The 24,334-nt window shown below is 41.2% G+C and overlaps 1 protein-coding gene across 4 annotated transcripts in view; it reads left to right on the top strand.

Annotated features, from left to right (window-relative positions):
- Positions 1 to 24,334, top strand: part of KIF16B (kinesin family member 16B) — a 289,942-nt gene that overhangs the window by 41,279 nt on the left and 224,329 nt on the right. For all 4 annotated transcript variants that reach the window (XM_036827060.1, XM_036827058.1, XM_036827059.1 and 1 more), the window contains exons 4-11: positions 1,779 to 1,895; positions 3,629 to 3,726; positions 4,448 to 4,557; positions 7,180 to 7,322; positions 8,811 to 8,979; positions 9,167 to 9,298; positions 10,439 to 10,614; positions 22,928 to 22,993. In XM_036827060.1, the coding sequence (XP_036682955.1) occupies positions 1,779 to 1,895; positions 3,629 to 3,726; positions 4,448 to 4,557; positions 7,180 to 7,322; positions 8,811 to 8,979; positions 9,167 to 9,298; positions 10,439 to 10,614; positions 22,928 to 22,993 (1,011 nt within the window). The remainder of the gene's footprint in view (positions 1 to 1,778; positions 1,896 to 3,628; positions 3,727 to 4,447; positions 4,558 to 7,179; positions 7,323 to 8,810; positions 8,980 to 9,166; positions 9,299 to 10,438; positions 10,615 to 22,927; positions 22,994 to 24,334) is intronic.

Raw genomic sequence — 24,334 nt, 5'->3', positions numbered from 1 at the left:
AGCCTGGAGCCCAGAGTCCCCCTGGGATTCCTGGTTCTGCTTCCTCACAGAGGAGTGCGTGTGTGTGTGTGTGTGTGTGTGTGTGTGTGTGTGTGTGTGTGTGGTCTCTCGGGGGAGGCCCTTCCACGTAGGGTTGGGGCTTCCAGGTTGATGTCGAGAGCGTGGGAAGAGGACTCGGCGTCAGCTCCGGTAGAAGCGCAGGCTTTGGCGTCAGGGAGGCCGGGTGCAGATCCCACTCTGCCGCCCACTGTGTGCCCAGTGACCTAACCTCTCCCCCTGGACAGTGGATCTAGGACACTGCTCGCCCCGAGGACTGGTCACGGACACGGCGTGAGCTGCTCTAGCTGAAGGCTGAGTTAGTCATCTGAATGTGGGAGAAGGATCAGAAAATATCAGCTCGTAAAGCTGAAACGGATGAAACTTAGCTCAGAATGAAGGAGAGTAATGAGAGGGTCCTCTGTGGAAGCGGCTCTGTTGGAAGGATAGTCTGTACGTCTTTGACTGACGCCACCGCGGAGACGAAGTCTAAACAAGACGGCGGGAAGATGGTGCCTGAAGCGTCCTTGGCTGGCAAGCTGTGTTGGTAGCACGGATGTCTATGTGGGGAGGGGAGAGCAAGATGGCCAGTGGTTGTCAGCCCCGTCCGGGGGTGGTATCTGGCTGGAGGGCCCAGATCCCTATGGAGAGTCGATGGTGTGTCTTGAGCTGGGCTCACCCGGCATCACTCACGGAGACTGAACCCTCCCGAGGGGTTGGCGAGGCTCCCGCCCTGGCCTTTGCGGGGGACCCCACACCTTTTCCTGGTTCTGACTGAGAACCTGATCGTATTGCCTCTCCGGTGTCTCTTCAGCTGCTGATGTGCCTTGTTTTTGAAGCAGGGAGGTGTTCTGTGTGCCCTTTGTGTCCTGGTCTCCCCTGCAGGGAGGGGGCAGGGGGCAGTGTGAAGGCAGGAGGGGGTTAGAAAGCTTTGGCTGGTCCCCGCCCCAGCTGGGTGCAAGGAGGATGACCAGGCATCTTGATTTGCTTCTTTTACATCGATTGTGTGGGTCAAGTATTTGTCCTTCACCCCCCTTCCATTCCCCAAAGCATCCTGGTGCAGTTGTGTGGTGCAGTGGACGTGGACTCAGGCCACTGTAAGTGCCAACCCAGGCCCCACACAGCTCGTCTTCCTGCCCTCTCCATCCTGGGCAAATGTCCCAATAGGAAAATGCACTGGATTCTGACTCGGGAGAGCCTGGCATCCCAGCCTCACCTGCACCCACTCATCACTCAGCTCTGTGAGAGCCTCCGGAGACTTACTTTGATGAATGGCCGTATCCTTAAAATGATGGCATTGACTTGGCATGGTTTGGGCCGTAACTTTCTGGCTGCTGTGACTTTGAATATTTAGTTTCTGGAAGGTCTGGTAGCATGAATCACTTTATAAGTTTATTTAATTCTGAAATGATAAATCATCCTGCTTTAAAATCGTCTTTGCTTCTAGTTATGACTGTCACTTTGCCTTGTTTACCTTTTTCTATTTCAGGAATTTTTTATTAACTTAAGTGGGAAAATGGATGGGGTTGCTTTTTGCTTCATTATATGTTTCCTTTTGATTAAAAACTGGGATATACACTTATTCTGTTGTTAACAGCTCTGTAGTGATTTATTTACATGGTGTAATCCTTATGAAAGTAGTATTCAAGAATACTGTCAACACTGAAGGAGTTTTTATTAAAATCCATGGTAATTGTATCTTTTGTGTTTTTTTTTTTTTTTTTTTTTCTTTCTGCTTTCAGGTTTTCAAAACCCTCGGCACAGATGTCGTGAAGTCTGCATTTGAAGGTTATAATGCATGTGTCTTTGCATACGGGCAGACTGGATCAGGAAAGTCATACACTATGATGGGAGATTCTGTACGTTGTTTACACTGTGTGGGAAGAAAATTTCTCATTATCTCTCTTTGGACTGATAAAAGTATCTCTTATCTGCGCCGTCTGTACTAACTTGCTTTTCATCTTCTGATCATTCTTTAGCAATAAGGTAGAACTCAGTAATAAGTTGGACGGAATTTCCTTTGAGAGATTTTAAATTAGAAATAGTTTTCAGTTTATAAGCATGAATAATGGATGGGAGTCTCAGTTCATTTTCTGTTTTTAAAGGCTTTATAATCTTATCAAAAAAGTACGCTGGGCCTACAAGTAATTTATTCTTCTTTTCTGCCAACCCAACAATTTGAATAAAATTACTGAACTCTGTTCTATTTAAAATTATTCAAAACATCTTTCCCCAAGAAAAATGTAAAAAAAAGAGTCTCTTTGGTGGAAAGGTACTACATAAATCCAGTGAATACATAAAAAGCGTTAGAATTATACAGGTTATGTAGAGTCTACATAGTTATAAATATAGTATGTAGAGTTTAGTAGTTATGCTGTATAAATTAAGAACCTTAAAGTTACACTTGCCCCAAAATATGGCAGAGGAAAAACTAGACGTGATTGTAGGAACTTATCCCGTTCTGTGTTTTCTCCAGACCTGGATAGTGCTTGTGTGTTTTACTTTTCTCATGTCGTGGTTTTGAAACCTGTTCACTGAGTCTGAGAGGTGCCAGCCTGTTCTAGATGTGGAGGGGCTAGCGGAGGATGGCTGGGTTTCCTGCTGGCAGGCTCGGTGCTGCCTTGAATGCTACAGGTTCAATGGTTAGTGGAAGAAGTAATGCATTAAAGGAGGACAGGTCTTTCCAGATGAAAGCCTTTGAGTGCATGTGTCCTGGCTTCTTAAATCCAGGCATTTTCTTTCCAGGAGAAGAAAATAAATGCTGGGCAGTGAATCCTCAGTGCTGAGAAGTAGGGAAGAATAAGAGAAGAACAGACAATTTCAAGAGTTTCACGTTTCCTTTTACCATTACTTCTCTCTTTCCTACTGTGCCTTTGGAGAAAAGAGCCTTCTCTAAAAATGAGATTTACATGTTGATTCCCTCTTAGCTAGTTTATGTAAGTTCAACAAAGCACTCATAAATTACAGCTGTTTTTCTCTGACCTTACAGTTGAGTACCATTTGGGTATTCTTTTTTATTTTATTTTTTAAAGTAAGAACAAAAAATGTGGTGAAAGGCCCAATTTTTCTTTGCAAGAATTGATATTGATTTAATGGTATCAAGGAAAAAAATTCTCCTAAACCTGTGATGATATATATATATACATATTTATTTTTGGGATGGGAGATTGGGTGAAAGTAGGGAGGGATTTCAGAAGAAAACATTGAAGCCCTAAAGTCTGGCTTTCTAACGAGAACATTTTTGCCTCGTCTTTGGTACCGTTCTGAAGCTCGTCAGCGTGTCAATGCCGACTGAAACGTGAATATTTGAAAGCTAGAGAATAAGTCGTCTCATGTTTGCAAGCCACGATTTAGCTGATGAACAGCTGATAACTGTATATTATCATGGTCCCAGCAGGTAGAAATTCGAAAACTCAATCCTCTCATTTCAGAGAGTAGGAAGCAGCCCTGCAGGGGATGAGTGCTGCGCCCTGGGCCCTGGGCCGGGCCTGCAGGCCCCTGGAGTCTGAGTCCACCCCAGCCAATTGCAGATGCAATCGTCGGTTGCTTTTATTTCAAGTGACAGCTGAGGCGTCCCTCCTTCCCACTGCAGGGCGATTCTGGCTTAATACCCCGGATCTGCGAAGGGCTCTTCAGTCGGATAAATGAAACCACCAGATGGGATGAGGCATCTTTTCGAACTGAAGTCAGGTAGGGCCCATGGCCTGAGTAACTGAGTGTGAGCTTGATTTAAGGCACAAGGAGTGGATAAAGCCTTTGGATTCCTTAGGGGAGAGTCTGCCTCTCCCCGTCCTGTGCTGTGCCGGTTGGAAGGCAAGCTTAAAGCACATACGTGTTCAGTGACTTCCTTGGGTACCCTTTGGATTGGGGTTTGGGAGGCCGGTAGAGGCAACCCACCTTGGTCGGAAACTAACGAAGCATGCTCATCTCAGATGGAGTGAGCTTTCGACCTTTCAGTGTATACCCACTTGCCTTATTCTTTTATCTGAATAGGATTTGTGTTATTCTTTATGTTGGTAGGATCACTATAAATCTAGTATTTAAATAAATCTGGGTGGTTGAGGTGTTTTTTCCTCCTTGAGCTTAAACCTGTGTGGGGAGGCAGTTTCGTCAGTGGTTTGGGGGCAGATGTGGCAATCAAGGGTTCTCCTGGCTGCCTGACCCCACAGAGGCTGTGAGGCCTTGGATAGGTTGTTTAAATCACCCTGAGCCTCTATTGCCTAACCTGGAAAATGGAGGTAATAGTAGTACCTACCTCTGGGCTATTGTAGGGATTAAATGAAATAATCCACGTAAAGTGCTGTACCTGATACATGGTTACCACCCAAAAATGTATGTTGATGCTGTTATTGTTGTTGTTATTAATGTCTGAAATCATCTTACTGAATTCAACTCTATTTGAAATTTTTAGCTACTTAGAAATTTATAATGAACGTGTGAGAGATCTACTTAGACGGAAGTCGTCCAAAACCTTCAATTTAAGAGTCCGTGAGCATCCAAAAGAAGGACCTTATGTTGAGGGTAAGAGTGAATGTTTTCACAGCCCTATTCTTCTTGGGAATTTTTGTAAAAATAATAGTTTCAGAGAAAAAAATGTAGGATAATGGTGAGATTTAAAAAATTTATTTTTGGAATCATTATAGTAAAAATTGCATGTGCTGTCACTGCACGATGTTCATTTAATGCGTTTATACTTCACTGGGCATTTGCTGATTCTGTGGGGCTTGCCAATAGATTTCCTCTGGCTTTAAGAACTCCAGAAACTTGTTTTTTCCAAGTTCTCAGGCAAGATAAGCAACCCTACAGCCTGTCTCTTTAAATGGCCTTGCATTTTAGCAGTGTGTTTTTGCTGACCTTAATGGTAACATGATTATAGGGCGACTCTGAGACCTCTCGCCTTTGGGAAGATTGTTTGCAGGTTCCTGTGCTGTGTTCTCGGCCTTCGTGTTCTGCTACACTCGTTGTGTCACGGTCCTTTGTGAGGAATATCCCAGGGAATGACGGGTGAAGGCTGGCCCTTGCGAATTATTTTAAAAACAGGCTGGATTGAAGGCTGTCTTTGGAGTAGAGCAGTCAGCTCTACACACTTCCTCTGTGTACGGCTGCTGAGTTAAGGCTGGCCTGTAAGAATCGCACACAGATGGGCTTTCCTGTGGCTATTGTCGTTCCCATGTGTCTCGCTGGAGGGAAGGCTGAGAACTGGTCATGGATTTAAAGATGTTCCTGTTTCCGTTGTCTTTTTTACCTGGTTATACCGGGTGCACCAACAGGTCCTCATCTGCATTTTAGTAAATTTTCAATTGAACTTTTGCTTTTTAATGCCCAAAGTGAAGTGCGTAAATATGTATTTGTTCTGTAGAACGTGGGATAACTATTATTGTTAATAGTTTTTAGCCTAACTGTGCCTTCATGTTTTCCCTTTAACTGTTTTATCAGATGTTAAAACATGTTACAAAGCTTGATTTGTGAGGAGACAGAATAATCAAGCAGGGTGAAACATCCAGAATCTGGTGTAGATACTTAATGGGGATTTAGTTTCTAATAAATCTGCCATTCAAACATTGGGGTAATATGAGTTATTAAGCTGTCTAGGAAGAAAAAAAAAAATTGGTACCGGAGCTCAGTTTTTATACTAGGGTAAATGGCAAATGGATCAAAGATTTAAATGTAAAAAGTGACATAATGACTGCAAGAAACCCTGGATTACTTTTTTTCCTAGAAATTTCAAGAAGGGAAGGCTTTTAAAAGTTTTTACTTAAAATCCAGAAGCCATGAAATAAAAGTGTTAAATTTGAAATGGTGAAACAAAACAAAACAGAAAACCAACTTTACACTTGGCAGAAACACCAGAAGCAAAGTAAAAAGACAACTTACAATGTGGAGGGAATATTTTCAATTCAAGTTTCAGACAAAGGACTTGTTTAGTCTAATATATAAAGAGCTCCTATAACTTAATAAGGGCAGCTCCAAAACCAAGGAGAAAAATGAACAAAGGATGTGACTAGATTGTACACAGAAATGGAAATACTGATGATTTTTAAATGGAGGAAAGAAGGCTCAGCCTCATAATCAGAGAAAAGCAAAATAAAAATTCTTCAAGCTAGCATCTGTTAACTGTCCCAGCAGATGTAAGGAACCTGGTAAGACAGTGTTGAGAGACAGTCTCATACCTTGTTACTGCTGGGTGTAAAGTGCCTTCTATGGAGGACAGTTTTGCAATATCCATCAAAATTTCAAATGTGCTTTCATCTCGCAATTCCACCTCTTAAGAGTTTATTTTGCAGAAGTATTCACACATATTTGTAAAAACTGAAGTACAAGATTATTTGTAGCAGTGTTACTTGTGTTGGAAGCAAACTCTCAACAACATCTATAGTCTCAATAGGAGACTGTTGGTTACGGTACATGCATAGAATCGAATGCTCTGCAGCCATAAAAATGAATGAATGAAGGATCACTTTAACTGATACAGAATATTCTTCAATGTATTATTACACAGAAAAAAGCAGGATGCGAAACAATGTGTATGGTATGCTACTATGTATAAAAGGGGAAAAAAAGATGGCTTACTATATATGTAATTGCCTGTATACATATAGGTTATTTCTGGAAGGGTCTGGAGAAGCTAATAATGTTGGGTTGCCTGACAGAAGGGGAAGTTGGGGGTGGGTTATTGGATGGGGGAGGGGGAAGACCCTTTACACAGTATACTTTTTGTAGCCTTTGATTTTAGAACCATATGAATGTTTCCCAACAAATGAATGGAAAGTTTCTTTAAAAAGGATTTAAAAGAATGTGTGTTTTGCTTGGAGATAGTGTTTATATTTCCCTGGCTATGATTAGTGCTAATGAGGTTGATGAAGATAGCTCATAGTTATCCTAAATACCATATGCGATAGGTATGCGTTATCAGGATTGGTGACCGATGCTCAGTGAGGTTAAGTGACTTGTTCACAACCGTGAAAGTCCACTAGTCAGCCGCAGAGCCTGGACTTGACCCCAGACAGCCCAGCTCCTGAGTCTGCATTATAAACCACCACAGATTTGTACAGTCGTGTATTATTTCATAGAGGTACATTTCTTCTTCCAGTTACTAGATACTGGGGAGATTTCTTCACCCACCCGCCTTTTTCTTTTTTTCAGATTTATCCAAACATTTAGTACAGAATTACGGTGATGTTGAAGAGCTTATGGATGCAGGAAACATCAATCGGACCACCGCTGCCACAGGGATGAATGATGTCAGCAGCAGGTCTCACGCCATCTTCACCATCAAGTTCACGCAGGTGAGGGCAGCTGTGGGGTGGGCTGGCTCTGTCCCTGAGGGCTTTCCCTGCTGATTGGCACCAGCTGAGGACCGATCTGTGGTGAGCCAGGAGAAGCAGAGGTGGCCGACTGCCGTTTTCTTGTTCATTAGACTTGAATGTGTGCTGTGTGCTGATTTCTCCACGGTTACATTTGAAATGCAACCTGATGTATCCCCGTAAGAAATATTTAGCAGGCTTTTGCCGTGTTCTAGACATTAAAAAACTTGCTTTGTGCTTAATTAAGTCAAAGTTTTCATTGTTGCCAGCTCTGTGGGAGATAACGGGGTTGCCAGTCAGAGCAGCTGGAGGCTGAGGTAACTCATCGTGGTCCATTATGGCTCCGTGGAACTCACCCCGCAGTGTTGCTTGTGATTATTAGAGTGATATTAAAGGACAAGGGATGTCTTTAAGTATTAATGTAGGAATTCATTATGATCTGGAGGTGGAGCGCATTTTGAACGTGTGTGTAAATGACTCAGGGCAAATACGTTAACACCGAGACCGGTGGAACGGATGAACATAAAGGTGTTGGGTCCTCTCAGTGCTTTGCACATGTTAGGAGTTTGGAGAGGACCTGGCCTGTATGAACCATTGAACACATCAGATAGAAAAACTTAACCTTTCATTAATGAGGAGGCTCAGAGAGCAAAGAAGATGAAAAAATTCTCTAGGGTCAGTCGGAGCAACTCTTGATAAATTCTCTCCAAGTTTACCTTTCTTTAGACCTTTTCTTTTGATTTACTGTAGTTAACTGGTTTTTTTCTCCTGTTTTCTGGTTAATGTGGATTAGGATGTGGCCGTCCCTAGTTTCTAAGAGGCTTGCTTTTCGATCACAATATGGTAATTTCTTTTTGGCGTTTTGGTTCAGACTGTAAAACATAGGTTAAAAGTCTTTGGGAAAGTAAAATTTCGGAAGAATTCAGAATCAAGGAATACAGAATTTAAGATTCTCACTATTTTATAATTGTGAAACAAATCGAATTTTAACATCGAATAATGGTTGAGTGATCTTTCAGATAATTGTCTATATTTATCATATTTTGGAAAGCCATTGTACTTGTAATGTTGCAGATTTTAGATGAGAACCAAACTAATTATTTGTTTACTTATATTTTTCTTTGTGGAATGCCCCTCAGGGCCTAGTTTCCTCATCTGCCATGGTCAGACTCAGCCCTTTTGAGAATGACAGTGATTTGGGTAATGGAATCCGTAGTTCTTCAGAAAGTTTAGGAATCACATATGGTAGGCTTCTATTGTATTCAATTTAATTTTTGTAATCAGGAAGAAGGCCAATGAAACCACAAAATTAAAAAAAAAAAAAATCTACCCTGAGAGATCACAGTGAGGAGTGGAAAATAATTAGAATTTGTGTTATAAACACATAAAACATATAAAAAATGTTATATAAACATATAAACATTGGGGCTCTTTATACCTCTTCCACTTTGCTTTTATATTTCACCACAGGCAAAATTTGATTCTGAAATGCCATGTGAAACCGTGAGTAAGATCCACTTAGTCGATCTTGCCGGAAGTGAGCGGGCAGATGCCACTGGTGCCACCGGGGTCCGGCTGAAGGAAGGAGGGAACATCAACAAATCCCTCGTGACCCTGGGAAATGTCATTTCTGCCTTAGGTGGGTTCATACTTGTCTGCTGCCTCTTCTCGTTCTTGGTGGTGTCATAGTAGCGCGGAGCACTTAGGTTTAATGTTTGTGTCACAAACCGGAGTAATAGCCTCAAGGTTTTTTGAAGCCGAATTAGAGAAAAAAATCTTTCATGATTGTCTTTAACTTTTCCCCCCTTTTCTTTTTCTCCCTACAGCTGATTTATCTCAGGATGCAGCAAACCCTCTTGTAAAGAAGAAGCAAGTGTTTGTGCCTTACAGGGATTCTGTTTTGACTTGGTTGTTAAAAGATAGCCTTGGAGGAAACTCTAAAACTATCATGATTGCCAGTAAGAATTTTAAGTTCTTTTTCTTCAGCATACAGTGTTTCGTGTGAATTAACTGTAACTACTGAAGTTTAAAGTGTCTCATTAAGAAATAGCACCTTTTTATTAAAAAAAAAAAGTTTTTCTGTTCTGAAGAAAAGCACCTACTGTGATCCAGTCTACAGTATTGTATTATTGACTCTTTTTCCCTCTTCCTAGTTACATTAACTTGCCATGTTCTCGGTTATGCAAGCCGACGTCCATGCGGAATGATTCTTAGCTTTGCTTAAAGAACAGGACAGAAACTTCTAACTCTGCTAACTCGTGGGAGAAAATCATTGTAGGGACATAGAGTAAAAATAACCCCACTTTGTTTTTTTCTATTTCAAAGCAGAAAATATGGAATTTAAAATTAAGAATCGAGAGGAAAAAGCCCAGTAAATCTAGCAAATAATAACAGTCATATATGTCTATCTTTTCAGTAATTAACAGGAAGAAGCAGAAAAGAGGAAAAAAATGTGCAAAGGGGAGGTAACTGTTGAGGAGAACTCAGAAACGCTTTCCCTCTTAACCGCCCCCCCCACCCCGACACCTTTCCATGTCCCCGTGTCTCCCTACAGTCATGCCATGGAGTCCCTGTGGAGGCAAGGGCTCTACCTGGGGGTGTGCACCCCAGACGCCGTTGTGTAGTCACTTAAGCCCTGAAGTTTGTCGGGGTTGGGATGTGATTGATTAACCAGAGCTTTAGGCAGAAAAGAATTAGCTGATCTACTCACTCTTTTCAAAAATTATCGTGCTCTGGAGTTTTACAGGTAGTAGGTTTTGCCAGAACTTTTAAAAGGATTTAAATTTCTACTTTACATTGGAAGCGTACGTAGTTTTGAAATCCTCTTATATTTTCAACGGAGAAAACTCCTTCAGCTGCAGAGGAGATTTGGTTAGATGGCTGATTCTAAACTTAAAAAGAGCGAAATGGCATTTAATTTGGTATAGTGAGCACTTTTCCAATGAGTCCTAGATAATTTTTAATATTCATGACTGTGGCAATGAATATTTAGTCTATCCAATGACCTGGGGTTAATCTGACTTTTAAATTACAAACCAACTTTGTGTGAAATGAAATGGAGCGCCGGATAAATTACTTTTTGAATTCATTCTTCACAGCCATTTCACCTGCTGATGTCAATTACGGAGAAACCCTAAGTACTCTTCGCTATGCAAATAGAGCCAAAAACATTATCAACAAGCCTACCATTAACGAGGACGCCAACGTCAAGCTCATCCGTGAGCTGCGAGCCGAAATAGCCAGGCTGAAAATGCTGCTTGCTCAAGGGAATCAGGTTGGCTTTTTCTGAGACTTATGGGTAATTTTCTTTGAGTAATGGCACCAATTTCTGGATCTTAACGAGGCACTTATCTCCCTGGTTGTATTGATTTGAGTAAATAAGTGCTAAGTAAAGCTTTGAACAAGTTAGCCGGCCTCTCCTTTACAGCACGCTCCCGTTGGCCTTTGCATTCATTATGTGCTCCGTGTGTAGGATTTTATCCACTAAACCCAAAATGATTAACTATCTAATAGTTATCAATTATGGATGGAAATTTAGCATGCAATAGGATTAGCAGCATAATCTCCATTAGTGGAAGGAAATCGAGGGGCTTGAGTAATGTTTAAGATTCTACCCAAGCATTTTATGACTTGAAAATGTATTTTAACACAACCAAAGACTCGTTTGAGCACCTTCCTGAATCTCTGTTTCGTATCGCCCGTTACAGAAGTGGTTATGGTGATACAGGGACACATGTGACATCCCTGTGGCCTGGCTCAGGCGATTTCCCTGGGCCTTTGCTTGATTGTTGAAACTGCCTCACTTCAGGATCTCTTGGGGTTTTTGTGAAGGAGTCTTGTCCTTTTGTGTTTTTCACAGAAAACTTCCGTATAATCTGCATGGTGCACGTACCGAGCTGCATTCTGTGCTCATATTGTGGTCCCGTGCTGTTAGGTTTGGATACTGTTGTGAGAGAGAATCAAGGAGCACTTTTCATTTATTTATTTTTAAATTCTATTTATTGATTTATTTTTTTCCCTGTTCAAACTTTATTCTTTTTTTTTTTAATTTTAATTAAAAAAAAAAACAAATTTATTTATTTATTTTCGGCTGCGTTGGGTCTTCGTTGCTGCGCATGGGCTTTCTCTAGTTGCGGTGAGCGGGGGCTACTCTTCATTGCGGTGCGTGGGCTTCTCATTGCGGTGGCTTCTCTTGTTGTGGAGCATGGGCTCTAGGTGCGCGGGCTTCAGTAGTTGCGGGACGCGGGCTCAGTAGTTGTGGCTCGCGGGCTCTAGAGCGCAGGCTCAGTACTTGTGGCGCACGGGCTTAGTTGCTTCACGGCATGTGGGATCTTCCCGGACCAGGGCTTGAACCCGTGTCCCCTGCATCGGCAGGCGGATTCTTAACCACTGCACCACCAGGGAAGTCCCTTAATTTTAATTTTTATTGGAGTATAGTTGCTTTACAGTGTTGTGTTAGTGTCTGCTGTGCAGCAAAGTGAATCAGTTATATGTATACATGTATCCCCTCTTTTTTAGATTTCCTTCCCATTTAGGTCACCACAGAGCATTGAGCGTTCCCTGTGCTGTACAGCAGGTTCTCGTTAGTTATCTGTTTTATACATAGTGTATATGTGTCAGTCCCAATCTCCCAATTCATCCCATCCTCCCCCATTTGGTATCCACACATTTGTTCTCTACATCTCTGTCTCTATTTCTGCTTTGCAAATAAGTTCATTTGTACCATTTTTCTAGATTCCAAGGAGCACTTTTTAAAACGTTTGAGTTAGGGAGTTCCCTGGCGGTCCAGTGGTCAGGATTCGGTGCTTTCACTATTGTGGCCCTGGTTCAGTCCTGGTGGGGGAATTAAGATCCCATAAGCTGCATGGTGTGGCAAAAAAAAAAAAAAAAAAGAAAATTTAGGTTAAATTGGAGTTAGAAATAAACAAAGACACAGTTCTTCCCATTTTCCTAACCCATGAATGGATGTCTGAAGTTTATCATTAAAAAAACCCAAAACTTTTCTTTAAATGCACACTGCTCTCTCCAGAGCAGCTTTCCCTTCAGGAGAATATGGCTCTCAAAGTCCTTGACATCCCGTGAGTGGTTTGACCCGTGAGAATATCGACAGGCCGAGAACCTTGCTGAGTTTCCTGAGTCCTGAAACACACCCAACAGTGCTGTCGCATAAGCTGGTGGACTGCAGTGGGCCAGGAGTTGCTCTGCACCTAAAAATATCTCCACATACATTGTATTTTTTGATGTGGAGCTTTCCCGTGTGTGAAAAGAAACGGTCAGCACAAAGAGTCCAGCTGCATGTGATGTTGTCAGGCTTGAATCACTTACGACACGAGCCACAGTAGTCATTTTTATTTATACCCCTTGTTATTGGGATCTTTTTTCAATGTTTTAACAACATTTATCTGAAGTAAATATGTAAGGATCATCCAAACTACTACATGTGAAGGGAAGTACTTGGAAAATTCTTGGTTTAATTTCTTGTACTTAACATGTTAATAAGTTATGAGAAAAGAAAGATCAGCCTTTTATTTTTTATTTTTTTTAAAAGATCAGCCTTTTAAAATTAAACTGAGGAAATCCTCGAAAGGAGCTTTATCACATGGACAGAAAAGCTTTATTAAAACTTTTACACATTCTGTCTGAGGAACGTCTTCAGAGGTGTTGTATATGCCAGTTGCCTTATACTTTGTGATCTTTTGTTGTCTTGTTTCTTTCATAGCCAAAGACCACCACAGTCATTAAAGGATTATTTTTGTTACTGTAGTTTTGGGGGTGAGGATGGAAAAGATAGTTGTCTGTTTTAGGATAAACTGAAGATAAAATTCTTTGATAAATTTAATACATTACAATAAAAACAAGAGTCCAATTTAAAATAATTTATCACACTATGAAGCTAAAAATTGTTGTGAGACAATACAGGCTTATCCAAAATTAATTAAATTTGTGATGCTCAGTAAAATAAGCAGGTATTCTTTTTTTTTTTTTAGTAACGGTAACATTCACAAGTTTCTTATTTATTTATTTATTTATTTATTGGCTGCGTTGGGTCTTTGTTGCTGCACATGGGCTTTCTCTAGTTGTGGTGAGCGGGGGCTACTCTTTGTTGCGGTGTGCGAGCTTCTCATTGCGGTGGCTTCTCTTGTTGCAGAGCACGTGCTTCTAGGCGTGTGGGCTCTAGAGCGCAGGCTCAGTAGTTGTGGCGCATGGGCTTAGCTGCACCGCGGCATGTGGGATCTTCCCGGACCAGGGCTCGAACTCGTGTCCCCTGCATTGGCAGGTGGATTCTTAACCACTGTGCCACCAGTAAAGTCCAGCAGGTGTCCTTAAGTGTAAATTTTTCTGGTGACATTGCTTTCTTCCTACAATATCCTATTCCAGATGCTGCCATGATTCATTGAAAATGCTACTCATATCAGAGTTCTGTTTCGGGGTTATTTGTTTAAGTACAGGCAAATAAATGTTCCTACTTTTAATAATTTTATTTGCCTATGCAGAATGCCATGTGTATCAGAGTTTCAAAGCACAATTTAAGTACGGCAAAAGATTCTGACATGTATTTGCTTCTCCTACTACATAGATTACAGACATACAGATATATATGTAGTGGTTTATATTTACACATATATGTATATATACATACATGTGAACTCTTCATTGAAGAATTATACATATTATAAGTATACGTATCAGTGAATTATCACAAGCCGCATTCACCCATCTAACCTGCATTCCATCAAGAAACAGAACGTTACCAGCGCCCTAGAAACTCCTCTTAATGTTCCTTTCCCAGTACTGCCTGCCCTTCCCCTCAAGGGTAACCTCTATCCTGACTTCTTAAGGCAGAGGTTGGTTTTCAGTTTTGCCTATTTTTGTTCTTTATATAAATGTAATCATGTCGTATATACTCTTGCTCTCACTTTTACATAAGATCAAATTTATGGAATTTAAAAACATAGGCAGGGAGATTGGTTCAAGATGGCGGAGTTGAGGACGTGCTCTCACTCCCTCTTGCCAGAGCACCGGAATCACAACTAACTGCTGAACAATCATCGACAGGAAGACACTGGAACTCACCAAAAAAGATACCCCACATCCAAAGACAAAGGAGAAGCCACAATGAGATGGTACGAGAGGCACAATCACAATAAAAGCAAATCCCATAACTGCTGGGTGGGTGACTCACAGACTGGAGAACACTTATACCACAGAAGTCCACCCACTAGAGTGAAGGTTCTGAGCCCCACATCAGGCTTCCCAACCTGGGGGTCTGGCAACGGGAGGAGGAATTCCTAGAGAATCAGACTTTGAAGGTTAGTGGGATTTTTGCAGGACTTTGATAGGACTGGGGGAAACAGAGACTCCACTCTTGGAGAGCACACACAAAGTAGTGTGTGCATCGGGACCCAGGGGAAGGAGCAGTGACCCCATAGCAGACTGAACCAGACCTACCTGCTAGTGTTGGAGGGTCTCCTGCAGAGGTGGGGGGTGGCTGTGTCTCATGGTGAGGCCAGGGACACTGGCAGCAGAAGTTCCGGGAAGTACTCCTTGGCGTGAGCCCTCCCAGAGAAGACTCAAATCAATAAAATTAGAAATGAAAAAGGAGAAGTTACAACAGACACTGCAGAAATACAAAACATCCCAAGAGACTACTACAAGCAACTCTATACCAATCAAATGGACAACCTGGAAGAAATGGACAAATTCTTAGAAAGGTATAACCTTCCAAGACTGAACCAGGAAGAAATACAAAATATGAACAGACCAATCACAAGTAATGAAATTGAAACTGTGATTAAAAGTCTTCCAACAAACAAAAGTCCAGGACCAGATGGCTTCACAGGTGAATTCTATCAAACATTTAGAGAAGAGCTAACACCATACTTCTCAAACTCTTCCAAAAAATTTCAGAGGAAGGAACACTCCAAAACTCATTCTATGAGGCCACCATCACCCTGATACCAAAACCAGACAGAGACACTACAAAAAAAGAAAATTACAGACCAATATCACTGATGAATATAGATGCAAAAATCCTCAACAAAATACTAGCAAACAGATTTCAAGAACACATTAAAAGGATCATACACCATGATCAAGTGGGATTTATCCCAGGGATGCAAGGATTCTTCAGTATACACAAATCAATCAATGTGATACACCATAATAACAAATTGAAGAATGAAAACCATATGATCATCTCAATAGATGCAGAAAAAGCTTTGACAAAATTTAACACCCATTTATGACAAAAACTCTCCAGAAAGTGGGCATAGAGGGAACCTACCTCAACATAATACTGGCCATACATGACAAACCCAGAGCAAACATCATTCTCAATGGTGAAAAACTGAAAGCATTTCCTCTAAGATCAGGAACAAGACAAGGATGTCCACTCTCACCACTATTATTCAACATAGTTTTGGAAGTCCTTGCTGTGGCAATCAGAGAAGAAAAAGAAATAAAAGGAATCCAAATTGGAAAAGAAGAAGTAAAACTGTCACTGTTTGCAGATGACATGATACTATACATACAGAATCCTAAAGATGCCACCAGAAAACTACTAGAGCTAATCAATGAATTTGGTAAAGTTTCAGGATACAAAATAAATGCACAGAAATCTCTTGCATTCCTATACACTAATGATGAAAAATCTGAAAGAGAAATTAAGGAAACACTCCCATTTACCATTGCAACAAAAAGAAAAAAATACCTAGGAATAAACCTACCTAGGGAGACAAATGACCTGTATGCAGAAAACTATAAGACACTGATGAAAGAAATTAAAGATGATACCAACAGATGGAGAGATATACCATGTTCTTGGATTGGAAGAATCAATATTGTGGAAGTGACTATATTACCCAAAGCAATCTATAGATTCAATGCAATCCCTATCAAATTACCAATGGCATTTTTTACAGAACTAGAACAAAAAATCTTAAAATTTGTATGGAGACACAAAAGACCCCGAATAGCCAAAGCAGTCTTGAGGGAAAAAAACGGAGCTGGAGGAATCAGACTCCCTGACTTCAGACTATACTACAAAGCTACAGTAATCAAGACAATGTGGTACTGGCACAAAAACAGATATAGATCAATGGAACAGGATAGAAAGCCCAGAGATAAACCCACACACCTATGGTCAACTAATCTATGACAAAGGAGGCAAAGATATACAATGGAGAAAAGACAGTCTCTTTAGTAAGTGGTGCTGGGAGAACTGGACAGCTACATGTAAAAGAATGAAATTAGAACACTCCCTAACACCATACGCAAAAATAAACTCAAAATGGATTAGAGACCTAAATGTAAGACCAGACACTATAAAACTCTTAGAGGAAAACATAGGAAGAACACTCTTTGACATAAATCACAGCAAGATCTTTTTTGATCCACCTCCTAGAGCAATGGAAATAAAAACAAAAATAAACAAATGGGACCTACTGAAACTTAAAAGCTTTTGCAAAGCAAAGGAAACTACAAACAAGACGAAATGACAACCCTCAGAATGGGAGAAAATATTTGCAAAGGAATCAATGGACAAAGGATTAACCTCCAAAATATATAAACAGCTCATGCAACTCAAATTAAAAAAACAAACAACCCAATCCAAAAATGGGCAGAAGACCTAAATAGACATTTCTCCAAAGAAGACATACAGATGGCCAAGAAGCACATGGAAAGATGTTCAACATCACTAATCATTAGAGAAATGCTAATCAAAACTACAATGAGGTATCACCTCACACCAGTTAGAATGGGCATCATCAGAAAATCTACAAACAACAAATGCTGGAGAGGGTGTGGAGAAAAGGGAACTCTCTTGCACTGTTGGTGGGAATGTAAATTGATACAGCCACTGTGGAGAACAGTATGGATGTTCCTTAAAAAACTAAAAATAGAATTGCCATATATCCCAGCAATCTCACTACTGGGCATTTACCCAGGGAAAACCATAATTCAAAAAGACACATGCACCCCAGTGTTCATTGCAGCACTATTTACAATAGCCAGTTCATGGAAGTAACCTAAATGCCCATCGACAGACGAATGGATAAAGAAGATGTGGTACATATATACAATGGAATATTACTCAGCCATAAAACAGAACGAAATTGCGTCATTTGTAGAGACGTGGATGTATCTAGAGACTGTCACACAGAGTGAAGTAAGTCAGAAAGAGAAAAACAAATATCGTATATTAACGCAAACATGTGGAACCTAGAAAAATGGTGCAGATGAACCGGTTTGCAGGGCAGAAATTGAGGCACAGATGTAGAGAACAAACGTATGGACAACAAGTGGGGAAAGCGGCCAGGGGGTGGTGGTGCTGTGATGAGATGGGAGATTGGGATTGATATATATACACTAATATGTATAAAATGGATAACTAGTAAGAACCTGCTGTATAAAAAAATAAATAAAATTTGAAAAAAAAAGAAACCAATGCAAAAAAAAATGATGTTCATCACTGCTAGTCATTAAGGAAATGAAAATTAAAACCACAATGAAACACCATTACACACCTACGAGAGTGGCTAAAATTAAAAAAGCACTCACACTTGGCCAAGTGCTGATGGGGTTGGAGAGCAAATATACATTGCTGCCGGGAGTGCGAAATGGTGCAGCCACTCTGGAGAACAGTTTGGCCGTTTCTTACCAAGTAAATATACACTCACCATATGACACGTCAGTCCCTCTCTTGGGTGTTAACAGTAGAAAAGTGAAATTTTCAGTTCACACAGAAATGTCACACACTGGAAACAATCCACATGGCCCTCCAGCGGTGAATGAGTAAATAAACTGCGGTATATCCATACCATGGAATAAGTCGGCGATAAAAATGAAAGAACTGCTATTGATACACTAGTAACTTGGATGAATCTCAAAGGCATTATGCTGAGAGAAAGAAGCCAATGTCAAAAGATCCATTTATGTGACGTTCTCATAAAGCTTAGGGATAGTGGACAGATCAGGAGTTTTCAGAAGTTAGGGGTGGGAAGAGGTTGTGACAGCAAAAAGAGCACGGAGGGAGGTTTCTGGACTGGGAGAATTGTTTTGTGTTCTGATTGTAGTGGGGGCTGCGTGAATCTAGACCTGTGTGAAAATTCATTGCATTGTATACCAAAAAGTCAATTTTACTGTATGATAATTTTTTTTTTAAATTTTTATTTATTTGTTTGTTTATTTATGTCTGTGTTGAGTCTTCGTTTCCGTGCGAGGGCTTTCTCTAGTTGCGGCAAGCGGGGGCCACTCTTCATCGCGGTGTGCGGGCCTCTCACTATCGCGGCCTCTCTTGTTGCGGAGCACAGGCTCCAGACGCGCAGGCTCAGTAGTTGTGGCTCACGGGCCCAGTTGCTCCGCGGCATGTGGGATCTTCCCAGACCAGGGCTCGAACCTGTGTGCCCTGCACTGGCAGGCAGATTCTCAACCACTGCGCCACCACGGAAGCCCGATAATTTTTTTAAAGTAAAAGAAAACCAATTTTAATGAGTTGGAATTTAGTTGAATATGAAGCCTCATAGAATTTGCCATCTCTGTTTCTGTTGTATGTAAAAAATTTTGAGCTGCTGAGTATAAAAAATTTTGAATAAAAATATTTCTGGTGTATTTAAAAAAACCCCCAAAACCAAAAGAACACATAGGCATAGGAAACCCAAGGGTTGCAGATGTACTAGGGTGCTGGCCCATGATGAGGGCTGGGGAGGTGACAGGGTACCGGTAGCAGGGTTGCAGGACAGAGGGGGAAAAAAAGGGAAAGTGAGAACAATGACAAATTGAAGGGCCTTGCATGGGCCGGTGGGAGTGTGCCGTGCCGTGAATAATAGTGAACAAGTTACATCTGAGACCGTTTGTGTGGTTCATCCACGTTGGTACATGGAGTTGTAGATCCACTTATGATCATTGCTGTATTGTATTCCACCATACAAGTATGTCCCAACTCATCTGTTCTATTTTTGATGGGCTTTTTTGGGGCTATTAGTGCTGCTTTGGACTTTCTTCTGCCTGTCTTTTCAAGAACGTCCAGATGCATTTCTGTTAGGTTTATACCTCAGAGTGGAGTTGGTGTGTCAGAAGGGGTACATTATGTTCGGTTTTAGTAGATACTGCCAAATAATGTTTAAAAGTTGTTATACCAACTTATATTAGTATATGAAAATGCCGGTTCTAGTTGCTGCAGGTCCTTGCCAGTACTTGGTATTGTCTGGTTTTCACCGTAGCCACTCTGTTGGAGCATCATGGTATCACAGAAGACTAGTTTGCGCTCTTCAGATGATTCATGAAGTCGAGCATTTGGATATCTTGTCTTTTCACATGTCCTCTTTTGTTGTATTTCAAAGCAGACTGCTGCTTTGAATTTGGCAGAGAGAAAATGTTAACTCTTCCCTCTTGAATGTATCTGAAGATAACAAGAAAATTAAACAATATAGAAATGAAATAAGCAAGAACAGTCCAGGAAACAAAGACCACAGTGAGTAAGAGGAGGTGGAGGGATGATGGATTTCTCATTGTGTAGCCGGAGTCTCAGATAAACTTTAAATAATAGCAGGATAATAGAAATGTCATTACGTGTGAACTTTGAAGATAGACACATCTCAGAGAGGGTCACAGTAAAACCGGGTGATATGGTGTGTGTGAGAATGGGCAAAGGCCTACCAGGTAATTCAAGGGGAAAGAGAGCAGTGCAGAAACAGCATGATGTGAGCCTTGGAAAAAGCACTTTATCATGACAGAGTGTGCAATTCATAATTAAAATCAAATAGGAAGTCAGTTTTCATAAAAGAAAAAAAAAAAACACGATTGGAGGAAATGGCAGGAGACCACACACTCGCCACGGGGAACGTTAACTTCTTTGTCTCATTCCGTGAGTGCCCACCGGGACAAAAATAAGTGAGGACATAGCACATTTACACGACATCATGGAAATTTGCTCTAATCAGTACAAACCAGGAAAAAAGATTGCCGACTCATGCAACAAAAGACTACTTTCCTTATTATGAAAAGAACTTCTATTAAAAAAAAAAAAAGACCACAACCTGACAGTAAAATGAACAAAGAATACGAGCATAGTTCCTAGAAAAGAGAGTTCGAAATGGCTTCTAAACATGTGAACGTGTGCTTACTGTCATTTGCGATACGGTCAGTGCAGACCTGAAGCAATGAGTATATACATGCCCGTAGATACGGAGAGCATCATCAAGCTCTGTCTTTTACTGCGTGGACGTTATACCTCAAGGAGATGTCCTTTCCACGCATCAGCTGGGCAGAGATAAAACACTTGATCGCCCTGTGTGTGGGCACAGGTGGGAGACGTGAGGTGGCTGCCTGTTGGTGGCGTTGATGCTGCTCAAGTTCTGATGTAGTTTTCCTCTTGGTTTAACACAGGAACTTAATCTGAGTATTATTTAATCCTGAACACTTGTCTTCTAAACAGACACCTTGCAAGGAATAATTTAATTGGAAATGGTTTAGTGTTACCAAAGATGTCTTTTAAAAGGACTTAGGTAGGTCTTTCTTTGCACGTGCCCCAAAATAGTAGTCCGTATGCATACGTTTAGTCAGTGATTGTCTCCCGAGTTGATGATAATGGTCAGAATGTTTCGGCTCTGATTATAGACGAAAAACCCTAACAGCGGTGTCTGTACAATTAGCCGTGTTATAAAGGGGTTACTGATTGTTTTGAAAATCGTCAACCATCTCATAAGCAATGCAGCCATAATAACACCTGCCACCGGTACTTCTTCAGTGGAAAGCATTTATTGAGTACCATCTGTGTACAAGATGACCCTCGAGGTGCAGAGGGGCAGGGATGCGTTGTGGTGATGAGTTAACGCAGCTCGTTTCCTTCACTCAGGATGACTTTCCTTTACTAAGGCTTATTAACTAGCTGACCTCCTTCTCTGTAAACCAGGTAAAAGTGGGATGCCAGCTTCATCACCAGACAGCATCTCTAATGATAACAGTGACCCCTAACAGGTGAATTGCAGCTGCATGAGGATGAACTGTTTGTAAACCCCTGTGAGAAACGGGAGCTTGGGGTTTCCCTGTGGGTGATGACTCTTGTTACTGGGTTTGTCCCTGGTGGGTCCTGGAGGTTGTGCCTCTGGTGTTGTTACAAGAGACGCTGCCTCCTGTGGGGCCTGGGCTTCTCAGCCAAGGTGGGCACCATGTGCCTGTTTGAATCTGGACCCCTCAGGAGAGTCGTCAAAGGCAGTAACTCCTGGGCTCGGCTGGGACCCTGCCCTTCCTGCTACAGCTCTGCTTTCTGCCCAGCAGACAGATGCCAAGCGTGGCCTACCGTGTCTTGTGAGTCTGAATGTTTAACTGAGCCTAAGATGACCACCTCATGGGTTATATTTGTTTGAATAGAAATTGAAAAGTAAATAATAATGAAAAAAATGTGACAGCCTCTGCGAAGGACACCTTGGCAATTAAAAAAAAATCATACATATAGATGACTCACACATGCCCTTCTAGGAGTTTGCTCTCTTGATACACAGCCACACATACTGTAGGCAACTGGTGTAAGATGGTCACTGTAGCTTCGCTGGTAAAGCAGAAGATGAGAAAAAACTGCATGTCCATTAAAAGGAATGTACGGACATAAATTGTAGCATAGCCACACAATGGAGTATTCTACAGTGGAATTGGAATTGTTAGAAAGAATGAAGTGGACTTACTTGTACTGAATTTTCCTCAAGATAGTTTGTGAAGTGAAAAAGGCAATATTCAGAATACTGTTCATGCTGTTGATGTTTAGAAAAACAATACAAACATGCTCACATATGCCCAGAATAACTGCACATTTACATAGCAAATTGGCTAAGAGAGGTTGCCTATGGGGTGGGGAGGGAGGGAGACCCCCTTCCTTTTTTTCTTTCTGGTGACATTGTCGGGAGCCCCGTGTCCCTGCCTCTCAGGTTATGAGTTACAAATGCAGTTGGAGCCCCCGTGCGCCCCGCCTGGTTGTGTTTGCCTCTCCCGTCTCTGCCTGCATTGTCCCCCCAGGGCGAACCTGAATTTGATGTTTATCATTCTCATGTCAGTCTTTATACCTTCGCAGCACGGATAGGGAAATGGACACACAGGTTGTGGTGTAGTCATCCTGTACGCAGGATGTGATCCAGCAGTGATGATAAAGGAGTTTCATTTGCACGTGTCAGTGTGGGTGAATCTCAGAAGCCTGTGGTTGAGCAAGACTTACGCTTCTTTCTTTTTGAATGTGTACTTTGTATACGTTCAAAACAGACGAATCCTTCAGGATCTAGGGACTTAGACTGTTTGATTTTGATAAAATGTCAGTATGTTACATGTTTTTCTTTTTCCTTCTCTTCGCTGATTTGTGTTGCAAATGTAGTTTTACCAGGATGCCGTGGTTTTGAATATTATGAGAAATGAAACCCATGGATTAAAGATTTAGTGATGGTTGACACTTTTTTTGGGGGGGGGGTGTGGGACAATACTTTTTACCTCTGTTTGATAGTTTATTTGGCAAGTTCTGATAATTTACAGTAGCATGGCTGGGTCCTTCCTCTAGATTACCGATGTTCACTAATTGCTGCTGTCTTTTTTGGTTTACATTGTAGATTGCCCTCTTGGACTCTCCCACAGCCTTAAGCATGGAGGAGAAACTTCAGCAGAATGAAGCCAGAGTAAGTGATACCTTGACTTGTTATTTTTTTGAGAAAATCATAGCTTTCACTATTTTAAGTGCATACTTTTTAGTACTTGCTGTTTGAGACTCATTTTGTTTCTATATGACACTTAACACTCCGCCCGCCCTCACCCCATTTTTAAAGAAGCACAGCAGTTGACTTCCCGTGCATCTTGTGTTCTCTGTGACTTAATAAATGGGATTTGTCTGGCACACGATGGTTAACAGCAACTGAGATTCACATGTGGGCTGTCCCACATGGCAGTGTGGCAGCCCCGGGCTTCGGGAGAGGGAGGCTGTGTTCACAGTGGTGGTCCCCATAGCCTTACCACGACCAGCGTGGAGCTTTTTGTCATCCTTTTACTTTCCAGAGGGAAGTGCAGCACTTGGGGAATCACTGAATACTCCGAGTAGATGCTTAGTTGATCTTAAGCGAGGTGGGATTTGAGGTGGGGGGTGGGTGTTCCGGGCCGAAGCCACTGCTTGTGTGCTGGTGCTTTCTGAAAACTAGTCGCATGGCTGATCTACTTCTATACTCTTTCTGTTTAAAAAAAAAAAAAATAACCCTCTGTGAAAGGAGAAACAGCATTAATAACATTTTTGGAGTGAATTTTGTTCACTGTGCTGAATGGTTAAAACAGATTGAGAAAGAAAATTGGATTCTGTTGGTAAAGCTCTTTCAAGAATACACAATATGGAAGATGTAAATTGGGTTGTAGTTAGGAACTTGTTGACACTTCCCTGGATAATTATGCTGATTCATTTGCTGATAATAGCATTAGTGAAAACATTAGTTTCTTAATCCCTATTTTTTCTCTTGGCATTTTGTATTTTAGTACTTCAGATTCTCATTTTGAGGGCTTTGAAATGTCTGGATATAGTCTTAAATTGTTTCTTACTAATAGTTTTCAGGAATACCTAGCAAGTTAATAGAAACCAATAAACATTTTAATTTGAATGCATTATACCTGCTGGGACAGAAATGACTGCCCCTCTTATTCATAACATTTTCTAAATTTTCATCTAGTCTTTGCCGACCTTTTCAAATTGTTTGCCATCTGCTTGGCTATAAACCTTATCACCTGGTCACGTTGTTAGAGGTGGTATCAGACTTTGCATTTTTTAATTAATTTTATAAATGAAGATTATTTGGTTTAAGTTCAGTAGTGAGAGAAACCCAAGGCATACTTACGATTTGTTGAAAGCTAGATTATTTGATTGAATTGGAAAAGGACGAATTGGCTTCCGTTTCTTCAGGGAGAACTTATCTGTTGAAATGCCGAAGCGTTTATTGTGAAATGCTTTGTGTTTCTCAGATAAAGTGCCAAAGAGTATCTGT

This window comes from Balaenoptera musculus, chromosome 15, assembly GCF_009873245.2.
Source record: "Balaenoptera musculus isolate JJ_BM4_2016_0621 chromosome 15, mBalMus1.pri.v3, whole genome shotgun sequence".
Taxonomy (NCBI): Eukaryota; Metazoa; Chordata; class Mammalia; order Artiodactyla; family Balaenopteridae; genus Balaenoptera; species Balaenoptera musculus.
Note: the sequence above shows the minus strand (reverse complement) of the source record. Positions and strands in the feature narration are given on the sequence as shown.